Raw genomic sequence first — 24,988 nt, forward strand, 5'->3', positions numbered from 1 at the left:
TGGTTTAGTTCTGGTTTAGTCCTGTTTTAGTCCTGGTTTACACCTGGTTTAGTCCTGGTTTACACCTGGTTTAGTCCTGGTTTAGACCTGGTTTAGTCCTGGTTTACACTTGGTTTAGTCCTGGTTTAGTCCTGGTTTAGTCCTGGTTTACACCTGGTTTAGACCTGGTTTAGTCCTGGTTTAGACCTGGTTTAGTCCTGGTTTAGTCCTGGTTTAGTCCTGGTTTACACCTGGTTTAGACCTGGTTTAGTCCTGGTTTAGTCCTGGTTTAGTCCTGGTTTAGACCTGGTTTAGTCCTGGTTTAGTCCTGGTTTACACCTGGTTTAGTCCTGGTTTAGTCCTGGTTTAGTCCTGGTCTAGACCTGGTTTAGTCCTGGTTTAGTCCTGGTCTAGTCCTGGTTTAGTCCTGGTTTAGACCTGGTTTAGACCTGGTTTAGACCTGGTTTAGTCCTGGTTTACACTTGGTTTAGTCCTGGTTTAGTCCTTTTTTAGACCTGGTTTAGACCTGGTTTAGTCCTGGTCTAGTCCTGGTCTAGTCCTGGTTTAGTCCGTTTTTAGACCTGGTTTAGACCTGGTTTAGTCCTGGTTTACACTTGGTTTAGTCCTGGTTTAGTCCTGGTTTACACCTGGTTTAGACCTGGTTTAGTCCTGGTTTAGTCCTGGTTTAGACCTGGTTTAGTCCTGGTTTAGACCTGGTTTAGACCTAGTTTAGTCCTGGTTTAGACCTGGTTCAGACCTAGTTTAGTCCTGGTTTAGTCCTGGTTTAGACCTGGTTTAGACCTGGTTTACACCTGGTTTAGTCCTGGTTTAGACCTGGTTCAGACCTAGTTTAGTCCTGGTTTAGTCCTGGTTTAGACCTGGTTTAGACCTGGTTTACACCTGGTTTACACCTGGTTTAGTCCTGGTTTAGACCTGGTTCAGACCTAGTTTAGTCCTGGTTTAGACCTAGTTTAGTCCTGGTTTAGACCTGGTTCAGACCTGGTTTACACCTGGTTTAGTCCTGGTTTAGACCTGGTTTAGACCTGGTTTAGTCCTGGTTTCGACCTGGTTCAGACCAAGTTTAGTCCTGGTTTAGACCTAGTTTAGTCCTGGTTTAGACCTGTTTCAGACCTAGTTTAGTCCTGGTTTAGACCTGGTTTAGACCTAGTTTAGTCCTGGTTTAGACCTAGTTTAGTCCTGGTTTAGACCTGGTTTAGACCTAGTTTAGTCCTGGTTTAGACCTAGTTTAGTCCTGGTTTAGACCATGTTTGGACCTGTTTTAGTCCTGGTTTAGTCCTGGTTTGGACCTAATTTAGACCTGGTTTACACCTGGTTTAGTCCTGGTTTAGTCCTGGTTTAGTCCTGGTCTAGACCTGGTTTAGTCCTGGTTTAGTCCTGGTCTAGTTCTGATTTAGTCCTGGTTTAGACCTGGTTTAGTCCTGGTTTACACTTGGTTTAGTCCTGGTTTAGTACTTTTTTAGTCCTGGTTTAGACCTGGTTTAGTCCTGGTTTACACTTGGTTTAGTCCTGGTTTAGTCCTGGTTTAGTCCTGGTTTAGTCCTGGTTTAGACCTGGTTTAGACCTGGTTTGGACCTGGTTTAGACCTGGTTTAGTCCTGGTTCTGTGTGGGTGATGGAGTGATTGAGGAGCCGTCGTTGCCGCGGTGATGGCGATGCAGTTGCCGTGGTAACCTCCCGACAGCTGCTGTTGCCGTGGTGATGAAGCGACAGAGTTTTTAAATGGCTTCTGCTTCTGTGTTTCAGATGAACGGCTCTGACGGAGAACTGGAGTATGAGGAGATCACTCTGGAACGGGTCAGTACTTTAGAGAATGTCAGTACTTTAGAGAACGTCAGTACTTTAGAGAACATCAGTACTTTAGAGAACGTCAGTACCTTAGAGAACGTCAGTACCTTAGAGAACGTCAGTACTTTAGAGAACATCAGTACCTTAGAGAATGTCAGTACTTTAGAGAACATCAGTACTTTAGAGAACGTCAGTACTTTAGAGAACGTCAGTACTTTAGAGAACGTCAGAACTTTAGAGAACATCAGTACTTTAGAGAACATCAGTACTTTAGAGAACATCAGTACTTTAGAGAACGTCAGTACCTTAGAGAATGTCAGTACTTTAGAGAACATCAGTACTTTAGAGAACATCAGTACTTTAGAGAACGTCAGTACCTTAGAGAACGTCAGTACCTTAGAGAATGTCAGTACTTTAGAGAACATCAGTACTTTAGAGAACGTCAGTACTTTAGAGAACATCAGTACCTTAGAGAATGTCAGTACTTTAGAGAACATCAGTACTTTAGAGAACGTCAGTACTTTAGAGAACGTCAGTACTTTAGAGAACGTCAGTACCTTAGAGAACGTCAGTACCTTAGAGAACGTCAGTACTTTAGAGAACATCAGTACCTTAGAGAATGTCAGTACTTTAGAGAACATCAGTACTTTAGAGAACGTCAGTACTTTAGAGAACGTCAGTACTTTAGAGAACGTCAGTACTTTAGAGAACGTCAGTACTTTAGAGAACATCAGTACTTTAGAGAACATCAGTACTTTAGAGAACATCAGTACTTTAGAGAACGTCAGTACCTTAGAGAATGTCAGTACTTTAGAGAACATCAGTACTTTAGAGAACATCAGTACTTTAGAGAACGTCAGTACCTTAGAGAACGTCAGTACCTTAGAGAATGTCAGTACTTTAGAGAACATCAGTACTTTAGAGAACGTCAGTACTTTAGAGAACATCAGTACCTTAGAGAATGTCAGTACTTTAGAGAACATCAGTACTTTAGAGAACGTCAGTACTTTAGAGAACGTCAGTACTTTAGAGAACGTCAGTACCTTAGAGAATGTCAGTACTTTAGAGAACGTCAGTACTTTAGAGAACGTCAGTACCTTAGAGAACGTCAGTACTTTAGAGAACGTCAGTACTTTAGAGAACGTCAGTACCTTAGAGAATGTCAGTACTTTAGAGAACGTCAGTACCTTAGAGAACGTCAGTACCTTAGAGAATGTCAGTACTTTAGAGAACATCAGTACTTTAGAGAACGTCAGTACTTTAGAGAACGTCAGTACCTTAGAGAATGTCAGTACTTTAGAGAACGTCAGTACCTTAGAGAACGTCAGTACCTTAGAGAATGTCAGTACTTTAGAGAACATCAGTACTTTAGAGAACGTCAGTACTTTAGAGAACGTCAGTACTTTAGAGAACGTCAGTACTTTAGAGAACGTCAGTACCTTAGAGAATGTCAGTACTTTAGAGAACGTCAGTACTTTAGAGAACATCAGTACCTTAGAGAATGTCAGTACTTTAGAGAACGTCAGTACTTTAGAGAACGTCAGTACTTTAGAGAATGTCAGTACTTTAGAGAACGGTCAGTACTTTAGAGAACGTCAGTACTTTAGAGAACGTCAGTACTTTAGAGAACGTCAGTACCTTAGAGAACGTCAGTACTTTAGAGAACGTCAGTACTTTAGAGAACGTCAGTACTTTAGAGAACGTCAGTACCTTAGAGAATGTCAGTACTTTAGAGAACATCAGTACATCAGAGAACGTCAGTACTTTAGAGAACATCAGTACCTTAGAATGTCAGTACTTTAGAGAACGTCAGTACTTTAGAGAACGTCAGTACTTTAGAGAACGTCAGTACCTTAGAGAATGTCAGTACTTTAGAGAACGTCAGTACTTTAGAGAACGTCAGTACTTTAGAGAACATCAGTACTTTAGAGAACATCAGTACTTTAGAGAACATCAGTACTTTAGAGAACGTCAGTACTTTAGAGAACGGTCAGTACTTTAGAGAACGTAAGTACTTTAGAGAACGTCAGTACTTTAGAGAACATCAGTACTTTAGAGAACATCAGTACTTTAGAGAACGTCAGTACTTTAGAGAACGTCAGTACTTTAGAGAACGTCAGTACCTTAGAGAATGTCAGTACTTTAGAGAACATCAGTACTTTAGAGAACGTCAGTACTTTAGAGAACATCAGTACCTTAGAGAATGTCAGTACTTTAGAGAACATCAGTACTTTAGAGAACGTCAGTACTTTAGAGAACATCAGTACCTTAGAGAATGTCAGTACTTTAGAGAACGTCAGTACTTTAGAGAACGTAAGTACTTTAGAGAATGTCAGTACTTTAGAGAACGGTCAGTACTTTAGAGAACGTCAGTACTTTAGAGAACGTCAGTACTTTAGAGAACGTCAGTACCTTAGAGAATGTCAGTACTTTAGAGAACATCAGTACTTTAGAGAACGTCAGTACTTTAGAGAACATCAGTACCTTAGAGAATGTTCGTACTTTAGAGAACGTCAGTACTTTAGAGAACGTCAGTACTTTAGAGAACGTCAGTACCTTAGAGAATGTCAGTACTTTAGAGAACATCAGCACTTTAGAGAACGTCAGTACTTTAGAGAACATCAGTACCTTAGAGAACATCAGTACTTTAGAGAACGTCAGTACGTTAGAGAACGGTCAGTACTTTAGAGAACATCAGTACTTTAGAGAACATCAGTACTTTAGAGAACGTCAGTACTTTAGAGAACGGTCAGTACTTTAGAGAACGTCAGTACTTTAGAGAACGTCAGTACTTTAGAGAATGTCAGTACTTTAGAGAACGGTCAGTACTTTAGAGAACGTCAGTACTTTAGAGAACGGTCAGTACTTTAGAGAACATCAGTACTTTAGAGAACATCAGTACTTTAGAGAACGTCAGTACTTTAGAGAACGGTCAGTACTTTAGAGAACGTAAGTACTTTAGAGAACGTCAGTACTTTAGAGAACATCAGTACTTTAGAGAACATCAGTACTTTAGAGAACATCAGTACTTTAGAGAACGTCAGTACCTTAGAGAACGTCAGTACCTTAGAGAATGTCAGTACTTTAGAGAACATCAGTACTTTAGAGAACGTCAGTACTTTAGAGAACATCAGTACCTTAGAGAATGTCAGTACTTTAGAGAACATCAGTACTTTAGAGAACGTCAGTACTTTAGAGAACGTCAGTACTTTAGAGAACGTCAGTACCTTAGAGAACGTCAGTACCTTAGAGAACGTCAGTACTTTAGAGAACATCAGTACCTTAGAGAATGTCAGTACTTTAGAGAACATCAGTACTTTAGAGAACGTCAGTACTTTAGAGAACGTCAGTACTTTAGAGAACGTCAGTACTTTAGAGAACGTCAGTACTTTAGAGAACATCAGTACTTTAGAGAACATCAGTACTTTAGAGAACATCAGTACTTTAGAGAACGTCAGTACCTTAGAGAATGTCAGTACTTTAGAGAACATCAGTACTTTAGAGAACATCAGTACTTTAGAGAACGTCAGTACCTTAGAGAACGTCAGTACCTTAGAGAATGTCAGTACTTTAGAGAACATCAGTACTTTAGAGAACGTCAGTACTTTAGAGAACATCAGTACCTTAGAGAATGTCAGTACTTTAGAGAACATCAGTACTTTAGAGAACGTCAGTACTTTAGAGAACGTCAGTACTTTAGAGAACGTCAGTACCTTAGAGAATGTCAGTACTTTAGAGAACGTCAGTACTTTAGAGAACGTCAGTACCTTAGAGAACGTCAGTACTTTAGAGAACGTCAGTACTTTAGAGAACGTCAGTACCTTAGAGAATGTCAGTACTTTAGAGAACGTCAGTACCTTAGAGAACGTCAGTACCTTAGAGAATGTCAGTACTTTAGAGAACATCAGTACTTTAGAGAACGTCAGTACTTTAGAGAACGTCAGTACCTTAGAGAATGTCAGTACTTTAGAGAACGTCAGTACCTTAGAGAACGTCAGTACCTTAGAGAATGTCAGTACTTTAGAGAACATCAGTACTTTAGAGAACGTCAGTACTTTAGAGAACGTCAGTACTTTAGAGAACGTCAGTACTTTAGAGAACGTCAGTACCTTAGAGAATGTCAGTACTTTAGAGAACGTCAGTACTTTAGAGAACATCAGTACCTTAGAGAATGTCAGTACTTTAGAGAACGTCAGTACTTTAGAGAACGTCAGTACTTTAGAGAATGTCAGTACTTTAGAGAACGGTCAGTACTTTAGAGAACGTCAGTACTTTAGAGAACGTCAGTACTTTAGAGAACGTCAGTACCTTAGAGAACGTCAGTACTTTAGAGAACGTCAGTACTTTAGAGAACGTCAGTACTTTAGAGAACGTCAGTACCTTAGAGAATGTCAGTACTTTAGAGAACATCAGTACATCAGAGAACGTCAGTACTTTAGAGAACATCAGTACCTTAGAATGTCAGTACTTTAGAGAACGTCAGTACTTTAGAGAACGTCAGTACTTTAGAGAACGTCAGTACCTTAGAGAATGTCAGTACTTTAGAGAACGTCAGTACTTTAGAGAACGTCAGTACTTTAGAGAACATCAGTACTTTAGAGAACATCAGTACTTTAGAGAACATCAGTACTTTAGAGAACGTCAGTACTTTAGAGAACGGTCAGTACTTTAGAGAACGTAAGTACTTTAGAGAACGTCAGTACTTTAGAGAACATCAGTACTTTAGAGAACATCAGTACTTTAGAGAACGTCAGTACTTTAGAGAACGTCAGTACTTTAGAGAACGTCAGTACCTTAGAGAATGTCAGTACTTTAGAGAACATCAGTACTTTAGAGAACGTCAGTACTTTAGAGAACATCAGTACCTTAGAGAATGTCAGTACTTTAGAGAACATCAGTACTTTAGAGAACGTCAGTACTTTAGAGAACATCAGTACCTTAGAGAATGTCAGTACTTTAGAGAACGTCAGTACTTTAGAGAACGTAAGTACTTTAGAGAATGTCAGTACTTTAGAGAACGGTCAGTACTTTAGAGAACGTCAGTACTTTAGAGAACGTCAGTACTTTAGAGAACGTCAGTACCTTAGAGAATGTCAGTACTTTAGAGAACATCAGTACTTTAGAGAACGTCAGTACTTTAGAGAACATCAGTACCTTAGAGAATGTTCGTACTTTAGAGAACGTCAGTACTTTAGAGAACGTCAGTACTTTAGAGAACGTCAGTACCTTAGAGAATGTCAGTACTTTAGAGAACATCAGCACTTTAGAGAACGTCAGTACTTTAGAGAACATCAGTACCTTAGAGAACATCAGTACTTTAGAGAACGTCAGTACGTTAGAGAACGGTCAGTACTTTAGAGAACATCAGTACTTTAGAGAACATCAGTACTTTAGAGAACGTCAGTACTTTAGAGAACGGTCAGTACTTTAGAGAACGTCAGTACTTTAGAGAACGTCAGTACTTTAGAGAATGTCAGTACTTTAGAGAACGGTCAGTACTTTAGAGAACGTCAGTACTTTAGAGAACGGTCAGTACTTTAGAGAACATCAGTACTTTAGAGAACATCAGTACTTTAGAGAACGTCAGTACTTTAGAGAACGGTCAGTACTTTAGAGAACGTAAGTACTTTAGAGAACGTCAGTACTTTAGAGAACATCAGTACTTTAGAGAACATCAGTACTTTAGAGAACGTCAGTACTTTAGAGAACGTCAGTACCTTAGAGAATGTCAGTACTTTAGAGAACATCAGTACTTTAGAGAACGTCAGTACTTTAGAGAACATCAGTACCTTAGAGAATGTCAGTACTTTAGACAATGTCAGTACTTTAGAGAACGGTCAGTACTTTAGAGAACGTCAGTACTTTAGAGAACGTCAGTACTTTAGAGAACGTCAGTACCTTAGAGAATGTCAGTACTTTAGAGAACGTCAGTACTTTAGAGAACGTCAGTACTTTAGAGAACGTCAGTACCTTAGAGAATGTCAGTACTTTAGAGAACATCAGTACTTTAGAGAACGTCAGTACTTTAGAGAACATCAGTACCTTAGAGAATGTTCGTACTTTAGAGAACGTCAGTACTTTAGAGAACGTCAGTACTTTAGAGAACGTCAGTACTTTAGAGAACGGTCAGTACTTTAGAGAACATCAGTACTTTAGAGAACATCATTACTTTAGAGAACGTCAGTACTTTAGAGAACGGTCAGTACTTTAGAGAACGTAAGTACTTTAGAGAACGTCAGTACTTTAGAGAACATCAGTACTTTAGAGAACATCAGTACTTTAGAGAACGTCAGTACTTTAGAGAACGTCAGTACCTTAGAGAATGTCAGTACTTTAGAGAACATCAGTACTTTAGAGAACGTCAGTACTTTAGAGAACATCAGTACCTTAGAGAACGTCAGTACTTTAGAGAATGTCAGTACTTTAGAGAACGTCAGTACTTTAGACAATGTCAGTACTTTAGAGAACGGTCAGTACTTTAGAGAACGTCAGTACTTTAGAGAACGTCAGTACTTTAGAGAACGTCAGTACCTTAGAGAATGTCAGTACTTTAGAGAACGTCAGTACTTTAGAGAACGTCAGTACTTTAGAGAACGTCAGTACCTTAGAGAATGTCAGTACTTTAGAGAACATCAGTACTTTAGAGAACGTCAGTACTTTAGAGAACATCAGTACCTTAGAGAATGTTCGTACTTTAGAGAACGTCAGTACTTTAGAGAACGTCAGTACTTTAGAGAACGTCAGTACTTTAGAGAACGTCAGTACCTTAGAGAATGTCAGTACTTTAGAGAACATCAGTAATTTAGAGAACGTCAGTACTTTAGAGAACATCAGTACCTTAGAGAATGTCAGTACTTTAGAGAACGTCAGTACTTTAGAGAACATCAGTACTTTAGAGAATGTCAGTACTTTAGAGAACGGTCAGTACTTTAGAGAACGTCAGTACTTTAGAGAACGGTCAGTACTTTAGAGAACATCAGTACTTTAGAGAACATCAGTACTTTAGAGAACGTCAGTACGTTAGAGAACGGTCAGTACTTTAGAGAACATCAGTACTTTAGAGAACATCAGTACTTTAGAGAACGTCAGTACTTTAGAGAACGGTCAGTACTTTAGAGAACGTCAGTACTTTAGAGAACATCAGTACTTTAGAGAACGGGTCAGAACTATAGAGAACGTCAGTACTTTAGAGAACGGTCAGTACCTTAGAGAACGGTCAGTACTTTAGAGAACGTCAGTACTTTAGAGAACGGTCAGTACTTTAGAGAACGTCAGTACTTTAGAGAACGGTCAGTACTTTAGAGAACATCAGTACTTTAGAGAACATCAGTACTTTAGAGAACGTCAGTACGTTAGAGAACGGTCAGTACTTTAGAGAACATCAGTACTTTAGAGAACATCAGTACTTTAGAGAACGTCAGTACTTTAGAGAACGGTCAGTACTTTAGAGAACGTCAGTACTTTAGAGAACATCAGTACTTTAGAGAACATCAGTACTTTAGAGAACGGGTCAGAACTATAGAGAACGTCAGTACTTTAGAGAACGGTCAGTACCTTAGAGAACGGTCAGTACTTTAGAGAACGTCAGTACTTTAGAGAACGGTCAGTACTTTAGAGAACGTCAGTACTTTAGAGAACGGTCAGTACTTTAGAGAACATCAGTACTTTAGAGAACATCAGTACTTTAGAGAACGTCAGTACGTTAGAGAACGGTCAGTACTTTAGAGAACATCAGTACTTTAGAGAACATCAGTACTTTAGAGAACGTCAGTACTTTAGAGAACGGTCAGTACTTTAGAGAACGTCAGTACTTTAGAGAACATCAGTACTTTAGAGAACATCAGTACTTTAGAGAACGGGTCAGAACTATAGAGAACGTCAGTACTTTAGAGAACGGTCAGTACTTTAGAGAACGGTCAGTACCTTACAGAACGGTCAGTACTTTAGAGAACGTCATTACTTTAGAGAACGGTCAGTACCTTAGAGAACGGTCAGTACCTTAGAGAACGGTCAGTACCTTAGAGAACGGGTCAGAACTATAGAGAACGTCAGTACTTTAGAGAACGGTCAGTACTTTAGAGAATGTCAGTACTTTAGAGAACGGGTCAGTACTTCAGAAGGAGGAGTCAGTAGAGGAGGAGGTCCGGGTTCTGACCCTGGTTCTGGTTCCAGGGGAACTCGGGCCTCGGCTTCTCAATCGCTGGAGGAACTGACAATCCTCATATCGGAGATGATCCCAGCATCTTCATCACCAAGATCATCTCTGGAGGAGCAGCATCCCAGGACGGAAGACTCAGGTAAAGCAGGACTAAAGCAGGACTAAAGCAGGACTAAAGCAGGACTAAAGCAGGACTAAAGCAGGACTAAAGCAGGACTAAAGCAGGACTAAAACAGGACTAAAGCAGGACTAAAGCAGGTCTAAAACAGGTCTAAAGCAGGACTAAAGCAGGACTAAAGCAGGACTAAAGCAGGACTAAAACAGGACTAAAGCAGGACTAAAGCAGGTCTAAAACAGGTCTAAAGCAGGACTAAAGCAGGACTAAAGCAGGACTAAAGCAGGACTAAAGCAGGTCTAAAGCAGGACTAAAGCAGGACTAAAGCAGGACTAAAGCAGGACTAAAGCAGGTCTAAAGCAGGACTAAAGCAGGACTAAAGCAGGACTAAAGCAGGACTAAAGCAGGACTAAAGCAGGTCTAAAGCAGGACTAAAGCAGGACTAAAGCAGGACTAAAGCAGGACTAAAGCAGGACTAAAGCAGGTCTAAAGCAGGACTAAAGCAGGACTAAAGCAGGTCTAAAGCAGGACTAAAGCAGGACTAAAGCAGGACTAAAGCAGGACTAAAGCAGGTCTAAAGCAGGACTAAAGCAGGACTAAAGCAGGTCTAAAGCAGGACTAAAGCAGGACTAAAGCAGGACTAAAGCAGGACTAAAGCAGGTCTAAAGCAGGACTAAAGCAGGACTAAAGCAGGTCTAAAGCAGGACTAAAGCAAGACTAAAGCAGGACTAAAGCAGGACTAAAGCAGGACTAAAGCAGGACTAAAGCAGGTCTAAAGCAGGACTAAAGCAGGACTAAAGCAGGACTAAAGCAGGACTAAAACAGGACTAAAGCAGGTCTAAAGCAGGACTAAAGCAGGACTAAAGCGGGTCTAAAGCGGGACTAAAGCGGGACTAAAGCGGGACTAAAGCGGGACTAAAGCGGGACTAAAGCGGGTCTAAAGCGGGACTAAAGCAGGACTAAAGCAGGACTAAAGCAGGTCTAAAGCAGGACTAAAGCAGGACTAAAGCAGGTCTAAACCAGGTCTAAAGCAGGACTAAAGCAGGACTAAAGCAGGACTAAAGCAGGTCTAAAGCAGGACTAAAGCAGGTCTAAAGCAGGACTAAAGCAGGACTAAAACAGGACTAAAGCAGGTCTAAAGCAGGTCTAAAGCGGGACTAAAGCGGGTCTAAAGCGGGACTAAAGCGGGACTAAAGCGGGACTAAAGCGGGACTAAAGCGGGACTAAAGCGGGTCTAAAGCGGGACTAAAGCGGGACTAAAGCGGGACTAAAGCGGGACTAAAGCAGGTCTAAAGCAGGTCTAAAGTAGGACTAAAGCAGGACTAAAGCAGGTCTAAAGCAGGACTAAAGCAGGACTAAAGCAGGTCTAAACCAGGTCTAAAGCAGGACTAAAGCAGGACTAAAGCAGGACTAAAGCAGGTCTAAAGCAGGACTAAAGCAGGTCTAAAGCAGGACTAAAGCAGGACTAAAACAGGACTAAAGCAGGTCTAAAGCAGGTCTAAAGCAGGACTAAAACAGGACTAAAGCAGGACTAAAGCAGGACTAAAGCAGGACTAAAGCAGGACTAAAACAGGACTAAAGCAGGTCTAAAGCAGGACTAAAGCAGGACTAAAGCAGGACTAAAGCAGGTCTAAAGCAGGACTAAAGCAGGACTAAATCAGGACTAAAGCAGGACTAAAGCAGGTCTAAAGCAGGACTAAAGCAGGACTAAAACAGGACTAAAGCAGGTCTAAAGCAGGTCTAAAGCAGGACTAAAACAGGACTAAAGCAGGTCTAAAGCAGGTCTAAAGCAGGACTAAAGCAGGACTAAAGCAGGACTAAAGCAGGACTAAAGCAGGTCTAAAGCAGGTCTAAAGCAGGACTAAAGCAGGACTAAAGCAGGTCTAAAGCAGGTCTAAAGCAGGACTAAAGCAGGACTAAAGCAGGACTAAAGCAGGTCTAAACCAGGTCTAAAGCAGGACTAAAACAGGACTAAACCAGGTCTAAAGCAGGACTAAAGCAGGACTAAACCAGGTCTAAAGCAGGACTAAAGCAGGACTAAAGCAGGACTAAAGCAGGACTAAAGCAGGTCTAAAGCAGGACTAAAATAGGACTAAAGCAGGACTAAAGCAGGACTAAAGCAGGACTAAAGCAGGTCTAAAGCAGGACTAAAATAGGACTAAAGCAGGACTAAAGCAGGACTAAAGCAGGACTAAAGCAGGACTAAAGCAGGTCTAAAGCAGGACTAAAGCAGGTCTAAAGCAGGACTAAAGCAGGACTAAAGCAGGACTAAAGCAGGACTAAAGCAGGACTAAAATAGGACTAAAGCAGGACTAAAGCAGGACTAAAGCAGGACTAAAGCAGGACTAAACCAGGTCTAAAGCAGGACTAAAGCAGGACTAAACCAGGACTAAAGCAGGACTAAAGCAGGACTAAAGCAGGACTAAACCAGGTCTAAAGCAGGACTAAAGCAGGACTAAAGCAGGACTAAAGCAGGACTAAACCAGGACTAAACCAGGACTAAAGCAGGACTAAACCAGGACTAAAGCAGGACTAAAGCAGGACTAAACCAGGACTAAAGCAGGACTAAACCAGGTCTAAAGCAGGACTAAAGCAGGACTAAAGCAGGACTAAAGCAGGACTAAACCAGGACTAAAGCAGGACTAAAGCAGGACTAAACCAGGACTAAAGCAGGACTAAACCAGGACTAAACCAGGACTAAAGCAGGTCTAAAGCAGGACTAAAGCAGGACTAAAACAGGACTAAACCAGGACTAAAGCAGGACTAAAGCAGGACTAAAGCAGGACTAAAGCAGGACTAAACCAGGACTAAAGCAGGACTAAAGCAGGACTAAAGCAGGACTAAACCAGGTCTAAACCAGGTCTAAAGCAGGACTAAAGCAGGACTAAACCAGGACTAAAACAGGACTAAAACAGGTCTAAACCAGGTCTAAACCAGGTCTAAAACAGGACTAAACCAGGACTAAACCAGGTCTAAAGCAGGACTAAAGCAGGACTAAACCAGGACTAAAGCAGGTCTAAAGCAGGACTAAAGCAGGACTAAAGCAGGACTAAAACAGGACTAAAGCAGGACTAAAGCAGGACTAAAGCAGGACTAAAACAGGACTAAAGCAGGACTAAAGCAGGACTAAAACAGGACTAAACCAGGACTAAACCAGGACTAAACCAGGACTAAAGCAGGACTAAAGCAGGACTAAACCAGGACTAAACCAGGTCTAAAGCAGGACTAAAGCAGGACTAAAGCAGGACTAAACCAGGACTAAACCAGGTCTAAAGCAGGACTAAAGCAGGACTAAAGCAGGACTAAACCAGGACTAAACCAGGTCTAAAGCAGGACTAAAGCAGGACTAAAGCAGGACTAAAGCAGGACTAAACCAGGACTAAAGCAGGTCTAAAGCAGGACTAAAGCAGGACTAAACCAGGACTAAAGCAGACTAAACCAGGACTAAACCAGGACTAAACCAGGACTAAACCAGGTCTAAAGCAGGACTAAAGCAGGACTAAACCAGGACTAAAGCAGACTAAACCAGGACTAAACCAGGTCTAAAGCAGGACTAAAACAGGACTAAAACAGGACTAAACCAGGACTAAACCAGGTCTAAAGCAGGACTAAAGCAGGACTAAACCAGGACTAAAGCAGACTAAACCAGGACTAAAGCAGGACTAAAACAGGACTAAACCAGGACTAAAGCAGGACTAAAGCAGGACTAAACCAGGACTAAAGCAGACTAAACCAGGACAAAACCAGGACTAAAGCAGGAATAAACCAGGACTAAACCAGGACTAAACCAGGACTAAATGTCTACTATGAATAAATATAGATCAATAATAGTGATGATGTGACATTAGGGTGAACGACTCCATCGTCTTTGTGAACGATGTGGACGTTCGTGAGGTCACTCACTCCGTCGCCGTGGAGGCGCTGAAGGAGGCGGGGCCTGTAGTGCGACTATACGTATTGCGGCGTCGCCCACCTCCAGAGCGAGCCAATCAGATCAAGCTCTTCAAAGGACCTAAAGGTGAGTCTGGAGGCTCCTTCTTCCTCTCAGAAGGAGTAACAGGAGGAGTAACAGGAGCAGAAGAAGTAACAAGAGGAGGAGGAGTAACAGGAGCAGGAGGAGTAACAAGAGGAGGAGGAGTAACAGGAGCAGGAGGAGTAACAGGAGCAAGAGGAGTAACAGGAGGAGGAGGAGTAACAAGAGGAGGAGGAGTAACAGGAGCAGGAGGAGTAACAAGAGGAGGAGGAGTAACAGGAGCAGGAGGAGTAACAGGAGCAGGAGGCGTAACAAGAGGAGGAGGAGTAACAGGAGCAGGAGGAGTAACAGGAGCAGGAGGAGTAACAAGAGGAGGAGGAGTAACAGGAGCAGGAGGAGTAACAGGAGCAAGAGGAGTAACAAGAGGAGGAGGAATAACAGGAGCAGGAGGAGTAACAGGAGCAAGAGGAGTAACAGGAGCAAGAGGAGTAACAGGAGCAGGAGGAGTAACAAGAGGAGGAGGAGTAACAGGAGCAGGAGGAGTAACAGGAGCAGGAGGAGTAACAAGAGGAGGAGGAATAACAGGAGCAGGAGGAGTAACAGGAGCAAGAGGAGTAACAGGAGCAGGAGGAGTAACAAGAGGAGGAGGAGTAACAGGAGCAGGAGGAGTAACAGGAGGAGGAGGAGTAACAAGAGGAGGAGGAGTAACAGGAGCAGGAGGAGTAACAGGAGCAAGAGGAGTAACAGGAGGAGGAGGAGTAACAAGAGGAGGAGGAGTAACAAGAGGAGGAGGAATAACAGGAGGAGTAACAGAAGGAGTAACAGGAGGAGAGTCGAAACTTTAAAACAAATTAAAAAGATGCTTTTAAACACTTCACATCAGACCTGGGCTTCAGTAGACCTGGTTCTGACCTGGTTCTGACCCGGTTCTGACCTGGTTCTGACCCGGTTCTGACCTGGTTCTGACCCGGTTCTGACCCGGTTCTGACCCGGTTCTGACCTGGTTCTGACCCGGTTCTGACCCGTTTCAGGTCTGGGCTTCAGTATAGCAGGAGGAGTGGGGAATCAGCACGTTCCTGGAGACAACAGCATCTACGTGACAAAGATCATCGAGGGCGGAGCCGCGCACCGCGATGGACGACTCTGCATCGGAGACAAGATCCTGGCTGTGAGTAGAACACACATGTTCCTCTCATGTTCTCTCATGTTCTCTCTCATGTTCTCTCATGTTCTCTCATGTTCTCTCATGTTCTCTCATGTTCTCTCATGTTCTCTCATGTTCTCTCATGTTCTCTCATGTTCTCTCATGTTCCTCTCATGTTCTCTCATGTTCTCTCATGTTCTCTCTCATGTTCTCTCATGTTCCTCTCATGTACTCTCATGTTCCTCTCATGTTCTCTCTCATGTTCTCTCATGTTCTCTCTCATGTTCTCTCTCATGTTCTCTCATGTTCCTCTCATGTTCTCTCTCATGTTCTCTCATGTTCTCTCTCATGTTCTCTCATGTTCTCTCATGTTCTCTCATGTTCTCTCATGTTCTCTCATGTTCTCTCTCATGTTCTCTCATGTTCTCTCTCATGTTCTCTCATGTTCTCTCATGTTCCTCTCATGTTCTCTCATGTTCTCTCATGTTCTCTCTCATGTTCTCTCTCATGTTCTCTCTCATGTTCTCTCTCATGTTCTCACATGTTCTCTCATGTTCTCTCATGTTCTCTCATGTTCTCTCATGTTCTCACATGTTCTCTCATGTTCTCTCATGTTCTCTCTCATGTTCTCTCATGTTCTCTCATGTACTCTCATGTTCTCTCTCATGTTCTCTCATGTTCTCTCTCATGTTCTCTCATGTTCTCTCTCATGTTCTCTCATGTTCTCTCTCATGTTCTCTCTCATGTTCTCTCATGTTCCTCTCATGTTCTCTCTCATGTTCTCTCATGTTCTCTCATGTTCTCTCTCATGTTCTCTCATGTTCTCTCATGTTCTCTCATGTTCTCTCTCATGTTCTCTCATGTTCTCTCATGTTCTCTCTCATGTTCTCTCTCATGTTCTCTCTCATGTTCTCTCATGTTCTCACATGTTCTCTCATGTTCTCTCATGTTCTCTCATGTTCTCTCATGTTCTCACATGTTCTCTCATGTTCTCTCTCATGTTCTCTCATGTTCTCTCTCATGTTCTCTCATGTTCTCTCATGTTCTCTCATGTTCTCTCATGTTATCTCTCATGTTCTCTCATGTTCTCTCATGTTCTCTCATGTTCTCTCATGTTCTCTCTCATGTTCTCTCATGTTCTCTCATGTACTCTCATGTTCTCTCATGTTCTCTCTCATGTTCTCTCATGTTCTCTCATGTACTCTCATGTTCTCTCATGTTCTCTCTCATGTTCTCTCATGTTCTCTCACATGTTCTCTCATGTTCTCTCTCATGTTCTCTCATGTTCTCTCATGTTCTCTCATGTTCTCTCATGTTCTCTCATGTTCTCTCTCATGTTCTCTCTCATGTTCTCTCATGTTCTCTCATGTTCTCTCTCATGTTCTCTCATGTTCTCTCATGTACTCTCATGTTCTCTCATGTTCTCTCTCATGTTCTCTCATGTTCTCTCACATGTTCTCTCATGTTCTCTCTCATGTTCTCTCATGTTCTCTCATGTTCTCTCATGTTCTCTCATGTTCTCTCTCATGTTCCTCTCATGTTCTCTCATGTTCTCTCATGTTCTCTCTCATGTTCTATCTCATGTTCTCTCTCATGTACTCTCATGTTCCTCTCATGTTCTCTCATGTTCTCTCATGTTCTCTCATGTTCTCTCATGTTCTCACATGTTCTCTCATGTTCTCTCTCATGTTCTCTCTCATGTTCCTCTCATGTTCTCTCTCATGTTCTCTCATGTTCTCACATGTTCTCTCATGTTCTCTCTCATGTTCTCTCTCATGTTCCTCTCATGTTCTCTCTCATGTTCTCTCATGTTCTCTCATGTTCTCTCATGTTTGGTTCTGGTCTGATCCTGGTTCTCCTCTGGTTCTCAGGTGAACCACATGTGTCTGGATGACGTTCTTCATGAAGACGCCGTAGCTGCTCTGAAGAACACCGGCGAGGTGGTCTACCTGAAGGTGGCGCCGTCGCACTTTTCCCAACCTCAACCTGAGAGATACAGCCCCCCCGACATCACATGTGAGTCCGGACCAGGACCAGAACCAGGACCAGAACCAGGTCCAGAACCAGGTCCAGAACCAAGTCCAGAACCAGGTCCAGAACCAGGTTCAGAACCAGGTCCAGAACCAGGTCCAGGTCCAGGTCCAGGTCCAGAACCAGGTCCAGGTCCAGGCCCAGGTCCAGGTCCAGAACCAGGTGCAGAACCAGGTCCAGAACCAGAACCAGAACCAGGTCAAGGTCCAGGTCCAGGTCCAGATCCAGAACCAGGTGCAGAACCAGGTCCAGGTCCAGGTCCAGGTCCAGGCCCAGGTCCAGGTCCAGGTCCAGGTCCAGAACCAGGTCCAGGTCCAGGTCCAGGTCCAGGTCCAGGTCCAGGTCCAGGTCCAGGCCCAGGTCCAGGTCCAGGTCCAGGTCCAGGTCCAGGTCCAGGCCCAGGTCCAGGTCCAGGTCCAGGTCCAGCTCAGACCTTCTCTCTCCACAGCCTACATGGAGCCTGAGTACATGTGTGAGTACCCGGCGGCGCTGCCCCCCCCCTCCCCCCCCCGCAGGTACTCGCCCGTGTCCAGGTGCATGATGGGAGACGAGGCGCGGCGTGTGGTCGTCCAACGCGGCGCTTCAGGACTCGGGTTCAACATCGTCGGCGGCGAAGATGGAGAAGGAATCTTCATCTCCTTCATCCTGTCGGGAGGACCTGCCGACCTGAGCGGGGAGCTGAGGAAAGGAGACCAGATCCTGTCGGTGAGTCCAGCTGTGACTGGCTCCTCATGCTCCTCATGCTCCTCATGCTCCTCATGCTCCTCATGTCCCTCATGCTCCTCATGCTCCTCATGCTCCTCATGCTCCTCATGTCCCTCATGTCCCTCATGCTCCTCATGCTCCTCATGCTCCTCATGCTCCTCATGCTCCTCATGCTCCTCATGCTCCTCATGCTCCTCATGCTCCTCATGCTCCTCATGTCCCTCATGCTCCTCATGCTCCTCATGTTCCTCATGCTCCTCATGCTCCTCATGCTCCTCATGCTCCTCATGCTCCTCATGTCCCTCATGCTCCTCATGCTCCTCATGCTCCTCATGCTCCTCATGCTCCTCATGCTCCTCATGCTCCTCATGCTCCTCATGCTCCTCATGTCCCTCATGCTCCTCATGCTCCTCATGTCCCTCATGCTCCTCATGCTCCTCATGTTCCTCATGCTCCTCATGCTCCTCATGCTCCTCATGCTCCTCATGCTCCTCATGTTCCTCATGCTCCTCATGCTCCTCATGTCCCTCATGTCCCTCATGCTCCTCATGCTCCTCATGCTCCTCATGCTCCTCATGCTCCTCATGTTCCTCATGCTCCTCATGCTCCTCATGCTCCTCATGCTCCTCATGTTCCTCATGCTCCTCATGTCCCTCATGCTCCTCATGCTCCTCATGCTCCTCATGCTCCTCATGCTCCTCATGTTCCTCATGTCCCTCATGTCCCTCATGCTCCTCATGCTCCTCATGCTCCTCATGCTCCTCATGCTCCTCATGTTCCTCATGCTCCTCATGCTCCTCATGCTCCTCATGCTCCTCATGTTCCTCATGCTCCTCATGTCCCTCATGCTCCTCATGCTCCTCATGCTCCTCATGCTCCTCATGCTCCTCATGTTCCTCATGTCCCTCATGTTCCTCATGTCCCTCATGTCCCTCATGCTCCTCATGCTCCTCATGCTCCTCATGTCCCTCATGCTCCTCATGCTCCTCATGCTCCTCATGCTCCTCATGTTCCTCATGCTCCTCATGCTCCTCATGCTCCTCATGCTCCTCATGTCCCTCATGCTCCTCATGTCCCTCATGCTCCTCATGCTCCTCATGCTCCTCATGCTCCTCATGCTCCTCATGTTCCTCATGCTCCTCATGCTCCTCATGCTCCTCATGCTCCTCATGCTCCTCATGTTCCTCATGCTCCTCATGCTCCTCATGCTCCTCATGCTCCTCATGTCCCTCATGTCCCTCATGTTCCTCATGCTCCTCATGCTCCTCATGTCCCTCATGTCCCTCATGTCCCTCATGTCCCTCATGCTCCTCATGCTCCTCATGCTCCTCATGTCCCTCATGTCCCTCATGTTCCTCATGTCCCTCATGTTCCTCATGTCCCTCATGTCCCTCATGCTCCTCATGTCCCTCATGTCCCTCATGCTCCCCATGTCCCTCATGTCCCTCATGCTCCTCATGCTCCTCATGCTCCTCATGCTCCTCATGCTCCTCATGTTCCTCATGTCCCTCATGTTCCTCATGTCCCTCATGTCCCTCATGCTCCTCATGTCCCTCATGTCCCTCATGCTCCTCATGCTCCTCATGCTCCTCATGCTCCTCATGTCCCTCATGTCCCTCATGCTCCTCATGTTCCTCATGTCCCTCATGCTCCTCATGTTCCTCATGCTCCTCATGTTCCTCATGTCCCTCATGCTCCTCATGCTCCTCATGCTCCTCATGTCCCTCATGTTCCTCATGCTCCTCATGCTCCTCATGCTCCTCATGCTCCTCATGCTCCTCATGTTCCTCATGTCCCTCATGCTCCTCATGCTCCTCATGTTCCTCATGTCCCTCATGCTCCTCATGCTCCTCATGCTCCTCATGTCCCTCATGCTCCTCATGCTCCTCATGCCCCTCATGCTCCTCATGTTCCTCATGCTCCTCATGCTCCTCATGCTCCTCATGTCCCTCATGCTCCTCATGCTCCTCATGCCCCTCATGCTCCTCATGTTCCTCATGTCCCTCATGCTCCTCATGCTCCTCATGTTCCTCATGCTCCTCATGTTCCTCATGTCCCTCATGCTCCTCATGTTCCTCATGCTCCTCATGCTCCTCATGCTCCTCATGTTCCTCATGTCCCTCATGCTCCTCATGCTCCTCATGCTCCTCATGTTCCTCATGCTCCTCATGTCCCTCATGTCCCTCATGCTCCTCATGCTCCTCATGCTCCTCATGCTCCTCATGCTCCTCATGTCCCTCATGTCCCTCATGTCCCTCATGTCCCTCATGTTCCTCATGTTCCTCATGCTCCTCATGCTCCTCATGCTCCTCATGTCCCTCATGTCCCTCATGTCCCTCATGTTCCTCATGTCCCTCATGTCCCTCATGCTCCTCATGTCCCTCATGTCCCTCATGTCCCTCATGCTCCCCATGTCCCTCATGTCCCTCATGCTCCTCATGTCCCTCATGCTCCTCATGTCCCTCATGTCCCTCATGTCCCTCATGCTCCCCATGTCCCTCATGTCCCTCATGTCCCTCATGCTCCTCATGTCCCTCATGTCCCTCATGCTCCTCATGTCCCTCATGCTCCCCATGTCCCTCATGTCCCTCATGTCCCTCATGTCCCTCATGCTCCTCATGTCCCTCATGCTCCCCATGTCCCTCATGTCCCTCATGTCCCTCATGCTCCTCATGTCCCTCATGTCCCTCATGCTCCTCATGTCCCTCATGTCCCTCATGTCCCTCATGCTCCCCATGTCCCTCATGTCCCTCATGTCCCTCATGCTCCCCATGTCCCTCATGTCCCTCATGTCCCTCATGCTCCTCATGTCCCTCATGTCCCTCATGTCCCTCATGCTCCCCATGTCCCTCATGTCCCTCATGTCCCTCATGCTCCTCATGTCCCTCATGCTCCTCATGTCCCTCATGTCCCTCATGCTCCTCATGTCCCTCATGCTCCCCCATGTCCCTCATGTCCCTCATGTCCCTCATGTCCCTCATGCTCCTCATGTCCCTCATGCTCCCCATGTCCCTCATGTCCCTCATGCTCCTCATGTCCCTCATGTCCCTCATGCTCCTCATGTCCCTCATGTCCCTCATGTCCCTCATGTCCCTCATGTCCCTCATGCTCCCCATGTCCCTCATGTCCCTCATGTCCCTCATGCTCCTCATGTCCCTCATGCTCCTCATGTCCCTCATGTCCCACAGGTGAATGGTGTGGACCTCAGATATGCCACTCATGAGCAGGCGGCTGCCGCCCTGAAAAACGCAGGACAAACTGTGACGATCTTGGCCCAGTTCAGACCAGAAGGTGAGTCAGATGCCCTCACGCCTGAAGCACAACTTTGTATTAGAGCAAAGTATTTATTCAGCTTTGAAGCTTTAATTGTATATTTAAATACACATGTTGTGTTCAGAGTACAGTATATTTGTATATTTGTATATTTAAATACAGTATATGTGTATATTTGTATCTTTAAATACAGTATATGTGTATATTTGTATCTTTAAATACAGTATATTTGTATATTTAAATACAGTATATGTGTATATTTGTATCTTTAAATACAGTATATTTGTATATTTAAATACAGTATATGTGTATATTTGTATCTTTAAATACAGTATATTTGTATATTTGTATCTTTAAATACAGTATATTTGTATATTTGTATCTTTAAATACAGTATATTTGTATATTTGTATCTTTAAATACAGTATATTTGTATATTTGTATCTTTAAATACAGAGTACAGTCGCTTCGAGGCAAAGATCCACGACCTGAGGGAGCAGATGATGAACAGCTCTGGAAGTCTGAGAAGCCCCAGGTCCTTTTACATCAGGTACAGCCCCTCCTACAGGACACGCCCCCTACAGGACACGCCCCCTACAGGACACGCCCCCTACAGGACACGCCCCCTACAGGACACGCCCCCTACAGGACACGCCCCCTACAGGACACGCCCCCTACAGGACACGCCCCCTACAGGACACGCCCCCTACAGGACACTCCTCCTACAGGACACGCCCCCTACAGGACACTCCTCCTACAGGACACTCCTCCTACAGGACACTCCCCCTACAGGACACGCCCCCTACAGGACACGCCCCCTACAGGACACTCCTCCTACAGGACACGCCCCCTACAGGACACGCCCCCTACAGGACACGCCCCCTACAGGACACTCCTCCTACAGGACACTCCTCCTACAGGACACGCCCCCTACAGGACACGCCCCCTACAGGACACTCCTCCTACAGGACACGCCCCCTACAGGACACGCCCCCTACAGGACACTCCTCCTACAGGACACTCCTCCTACAGGACACGCCCCCTACAGGACACGCCCCCTACAGGACACGCCCCCTACAGGACACTCCTCCTACAGGACACGCCCCCTACAGGACACTCCTCCTACAGGACACTCCTCCTACAGGACACGCCCCCTACAGGACACGCCCCCTACAGGACACGCCCCCTACAGGACACGCCCCCTACAGGACACTCCTCCTACAGGACACGCCCCCTACAGGACACGCCCCCTACAGGACACGCCCCCTACAGGACACTCCTCCTACAGGACACGCCCCCTACAGGACACGCCCCCTACAGGACACGCCTCCTACAGGACACTCCTCCTACAGGACACGCCCCCTACAGGACACGCCTCCTACAGGACACGCCTCCTACAGGACACTCCTCCTACAGGACACGCCCCCTACAGGACACGCCCCCTACAGGACACGCCCCCTACAAGACACGCCCCCTACAGGACACGCCTCCTACAGGACACGCCCCCTACGGGACACTCCTCCTATAGGACACGCCCCCTAACGGACACGCCTCCTACAAGACACTCCTCCTACAGGACACGCCCCCTACAGGACACGCCCCCTACAGGACACAACCCCTACAGGAAACGCCCCCTACAGGACACGCCCCCTACAGGACACGCCCCCTGCAGGACACGTCCCCTGCAGGACACGCCCCCTACAGGACACGCCCCCTATAGGACACGCCCCCTCCTGCAGGACACTCCCCCTGCAGGACATGCCCCCTACAGGACACGCCCCCTACAGGACACGCCCCCTACAGGACACGCCCCCTGCAGGACACGTCCCCTGCAGGACACGCCCCCTACAGGACACGCCCCCTATAGGACACGCCCCCTCCTGCAGGACACTCCCCCTGCAGGACACGCCCCCTACAGGACACACCCCCGCAGGACACGTCCCCTGCAGGACACGCCCCCTACAGGACACCCCCCCTATAGGACACGCCCCCTATAGGACACGCCCCCTCCTGCAGGACACTCCCCCTGCAGGACACGCCCCCTACAGGACACGCCCCCTGGAGGACACGTCTCCTGCAAGACACGCCCCCTACAGGACACGCCCCCTACAGGACACGCCCCCTATAGGACACGCCCCCTCCTGCAGGACACTCCCCCTGCAGGACACGCCCCCTACAGGACACGCCCCCTACAGAACACGCCCCTGCAGGACACGCCCCCTACAGGACACGCCCATGCAGGACACGCCCCCTACAGGACACGCCCCCTCCTGCAGGACACTGCCTCTGTCTCCTCTCTCCTTGTCTCCTCAGAGCTCTGTTTCTCATGTCTCCTCTCACCTTGTCTCCTCAGAGCTCTGTTTCTCATGTCTCCTCTCACCTTGTCTCCTCAGAGCTCTGTTTCTCATGTCTCCTCTCTCCTTGTCTCCTCAGAGCTCTGTTTCTCATGTCTCCTCTCTCCTTGTCTCCTCAGAGCTCTGTTTCTCATGTCTCCTCTCTCCTTGTCTCCTCAGAGCTCTGTTTCTCATGTCTCCTCTCACCTTGTCTCCTCAGAGCTCTGTTTCTCATGTCTCCTCTCACCTTGTCTCCTCAGAGCTCTGTTTCTCATGTCTCCTCTCTCCTTGTCTCCTCAGAGCTCTGTTTCTCATGTCTCCTCTCTCCTTGTCTCCTCAGAGCTCTCTTTGACTACGATAAGCAGTGGGACTGTGGCGTTCTGTCTCAGGCTCTGGACTTTAACTTCGGGGAGGTCCTTCACGTGGTGGACTCCAGTGATGACGAGTGGTGGCAGGCGCGCAGACTCACCCAGCAGGGGGAGCTAGAGGAGCTGGGCTACGTCCCCTCCAAGCACAGGTCTGTACAGCCTCCACCAGCAGAGGGCGCTAGAGGAGCAGGAGCAGGACCAGGACCTGGACCTGGACCTGGACCAGGACCTGGTTCTGGTTCTGGTTCTGGTTCTGGTTCTGGTCTAAACCTGTGTATAATGTGAACTTAGTTGTGATGAGACTTTAAGTTGATTGGTTTAGTTCTGAAATGTTTTTAAGGTTAATTATAAATGTTCTGTTTCTGTTTCAGAGTCGAGAGGAAAGAATGGACTCGAATGAAGACCAAAGGTGAGACTCAGGTCCAGACCAGGACCTGAGTCAGTCAAGTCACACGTCTCTTTCTGTCCCTCAGGTCGAGAAGGTTTTGTTCACAGCTACGAACTCGTCACACAGATCGAAGGTAAGACCCGGTTTAGTCCTGGTTTAGTCCTGGTTTAGTCCCGGTTTAGTCCTGGTTTAGTCCTGGTTTAGTCCTGGTTTAGTCCTGGTTTAGTCCTGGTTTAGACCTGGTTTAGTCCTGGTTTAGTCCCGGTTTAGTCCTGGTTTAGTCCTGGTTTAGTCCTGGTTTAGACCTGGTTTAGACCTGGTTTAGTCCTGGTTTAGTCCTGGTTTAGTCCTGGTTTAGTCCTGGTTTAGTCCCGGTTTAGTCCAGGTTTAGTCCTGGTTTAGTCCTGGTTTAGTCCTGGTTTAGTCCCGGTTTAGTCCTGGTTTAGTCCTGGTTTAGTCCTGGTTTAGTCCTGATTTAGTCCTGGTTTAGTCCTGGTTTAGTCCTGCTTTAGCTCTGGTTTAGTCCTGGTTTAGTCCTGGTTTAGTCCTGGTTTAGACCTGGTTTAGACCTGGTTTAGACCTGGTTTAGACTTGGTTTAGACCTGGTTTAGACCTGGTTTAGTCCTGGTTTAGACCTGGTTTAGACCTGGTTTAGACCTGGTTTAGACCTGGTTTAGTCCTGGTTTAGACCTGGTTTAGACCTGGTTTAGACCTGG

The 24,988-nt window shown here is 46.2% G+C and overlaps 1 protein-coding gene across 1 annotated transcript in view; it reads left to right on the top strand.

Annotated features, from left to right (window-relative positions):
- Positions 1 to 24,988, top strand: part of LOC140371394 (disks large homolog 4-like) — a 43,142-nt gene that overhangs the window by 8,903 nt on the left and 9,251 nt on the right. The window contains exons 2-12 of the mRNA XM_072458505.1: positions 1,743 to 1,793; positions 9,957 to 10,081; positions 13,906 to 14,075; positions 15,062 to 15,198; positions 17,046 to 17,190; positions 17,654 to 17,910; positions 21,099 to 21,201; positions 21,640 to 21,733; positions 23,857 to 24,033; positions 24,256 to 24,293; positions 24,358 to 24,405. Of these exons, the coding sequence (XP_072314606.1) occupies positions 1,743 to 1,793; positions 9,957 to 10,081; positions 13,906 to 14,075; positions 15,062 to 15,198; positions 17,046 to 17,190; positions 17,654 to 17,910; positions 21,099 to 21,201; positions 21,640 to 21,733; positions 23,857 to 24,033; positions 24,256 to 24,293; positions 24,358 to 24,405 (1,345 nt within the window). The remainder of the gene's footprint in view (positions 1 to 1,742; positions 1,794 to 9,956; positions 10,082 to 13,905; positions 14,076 to 15,061; positions 15,199 to 17,045; positions 17,191 to 17,653; positions 17,911 to 21,098; positions 21,202 to 21,639; positions 21,734 to 23,856; positions 24,034 to 24,255; positions 24,294 to 24,357; positions 24,406 to 24,988) is intronic.

Source organism: Eucyclogobius newberryi, unplaced genomic scaffold (assembly GCF_026437365.1).
Source record: "Eucyclogobius newberryi isolate DKJ021-1_F unplaced genomic scaffold, fEucNew1.0.hap1 SCAF_22, whole genome shotgun sequence".
Lineage (NCBI taxonomy): Eukaryota > Metazoa > Chordata > Actinopteri > Gobiiformes > Gobiidae > Eucyclogobius > Eucyclogobius newberryi.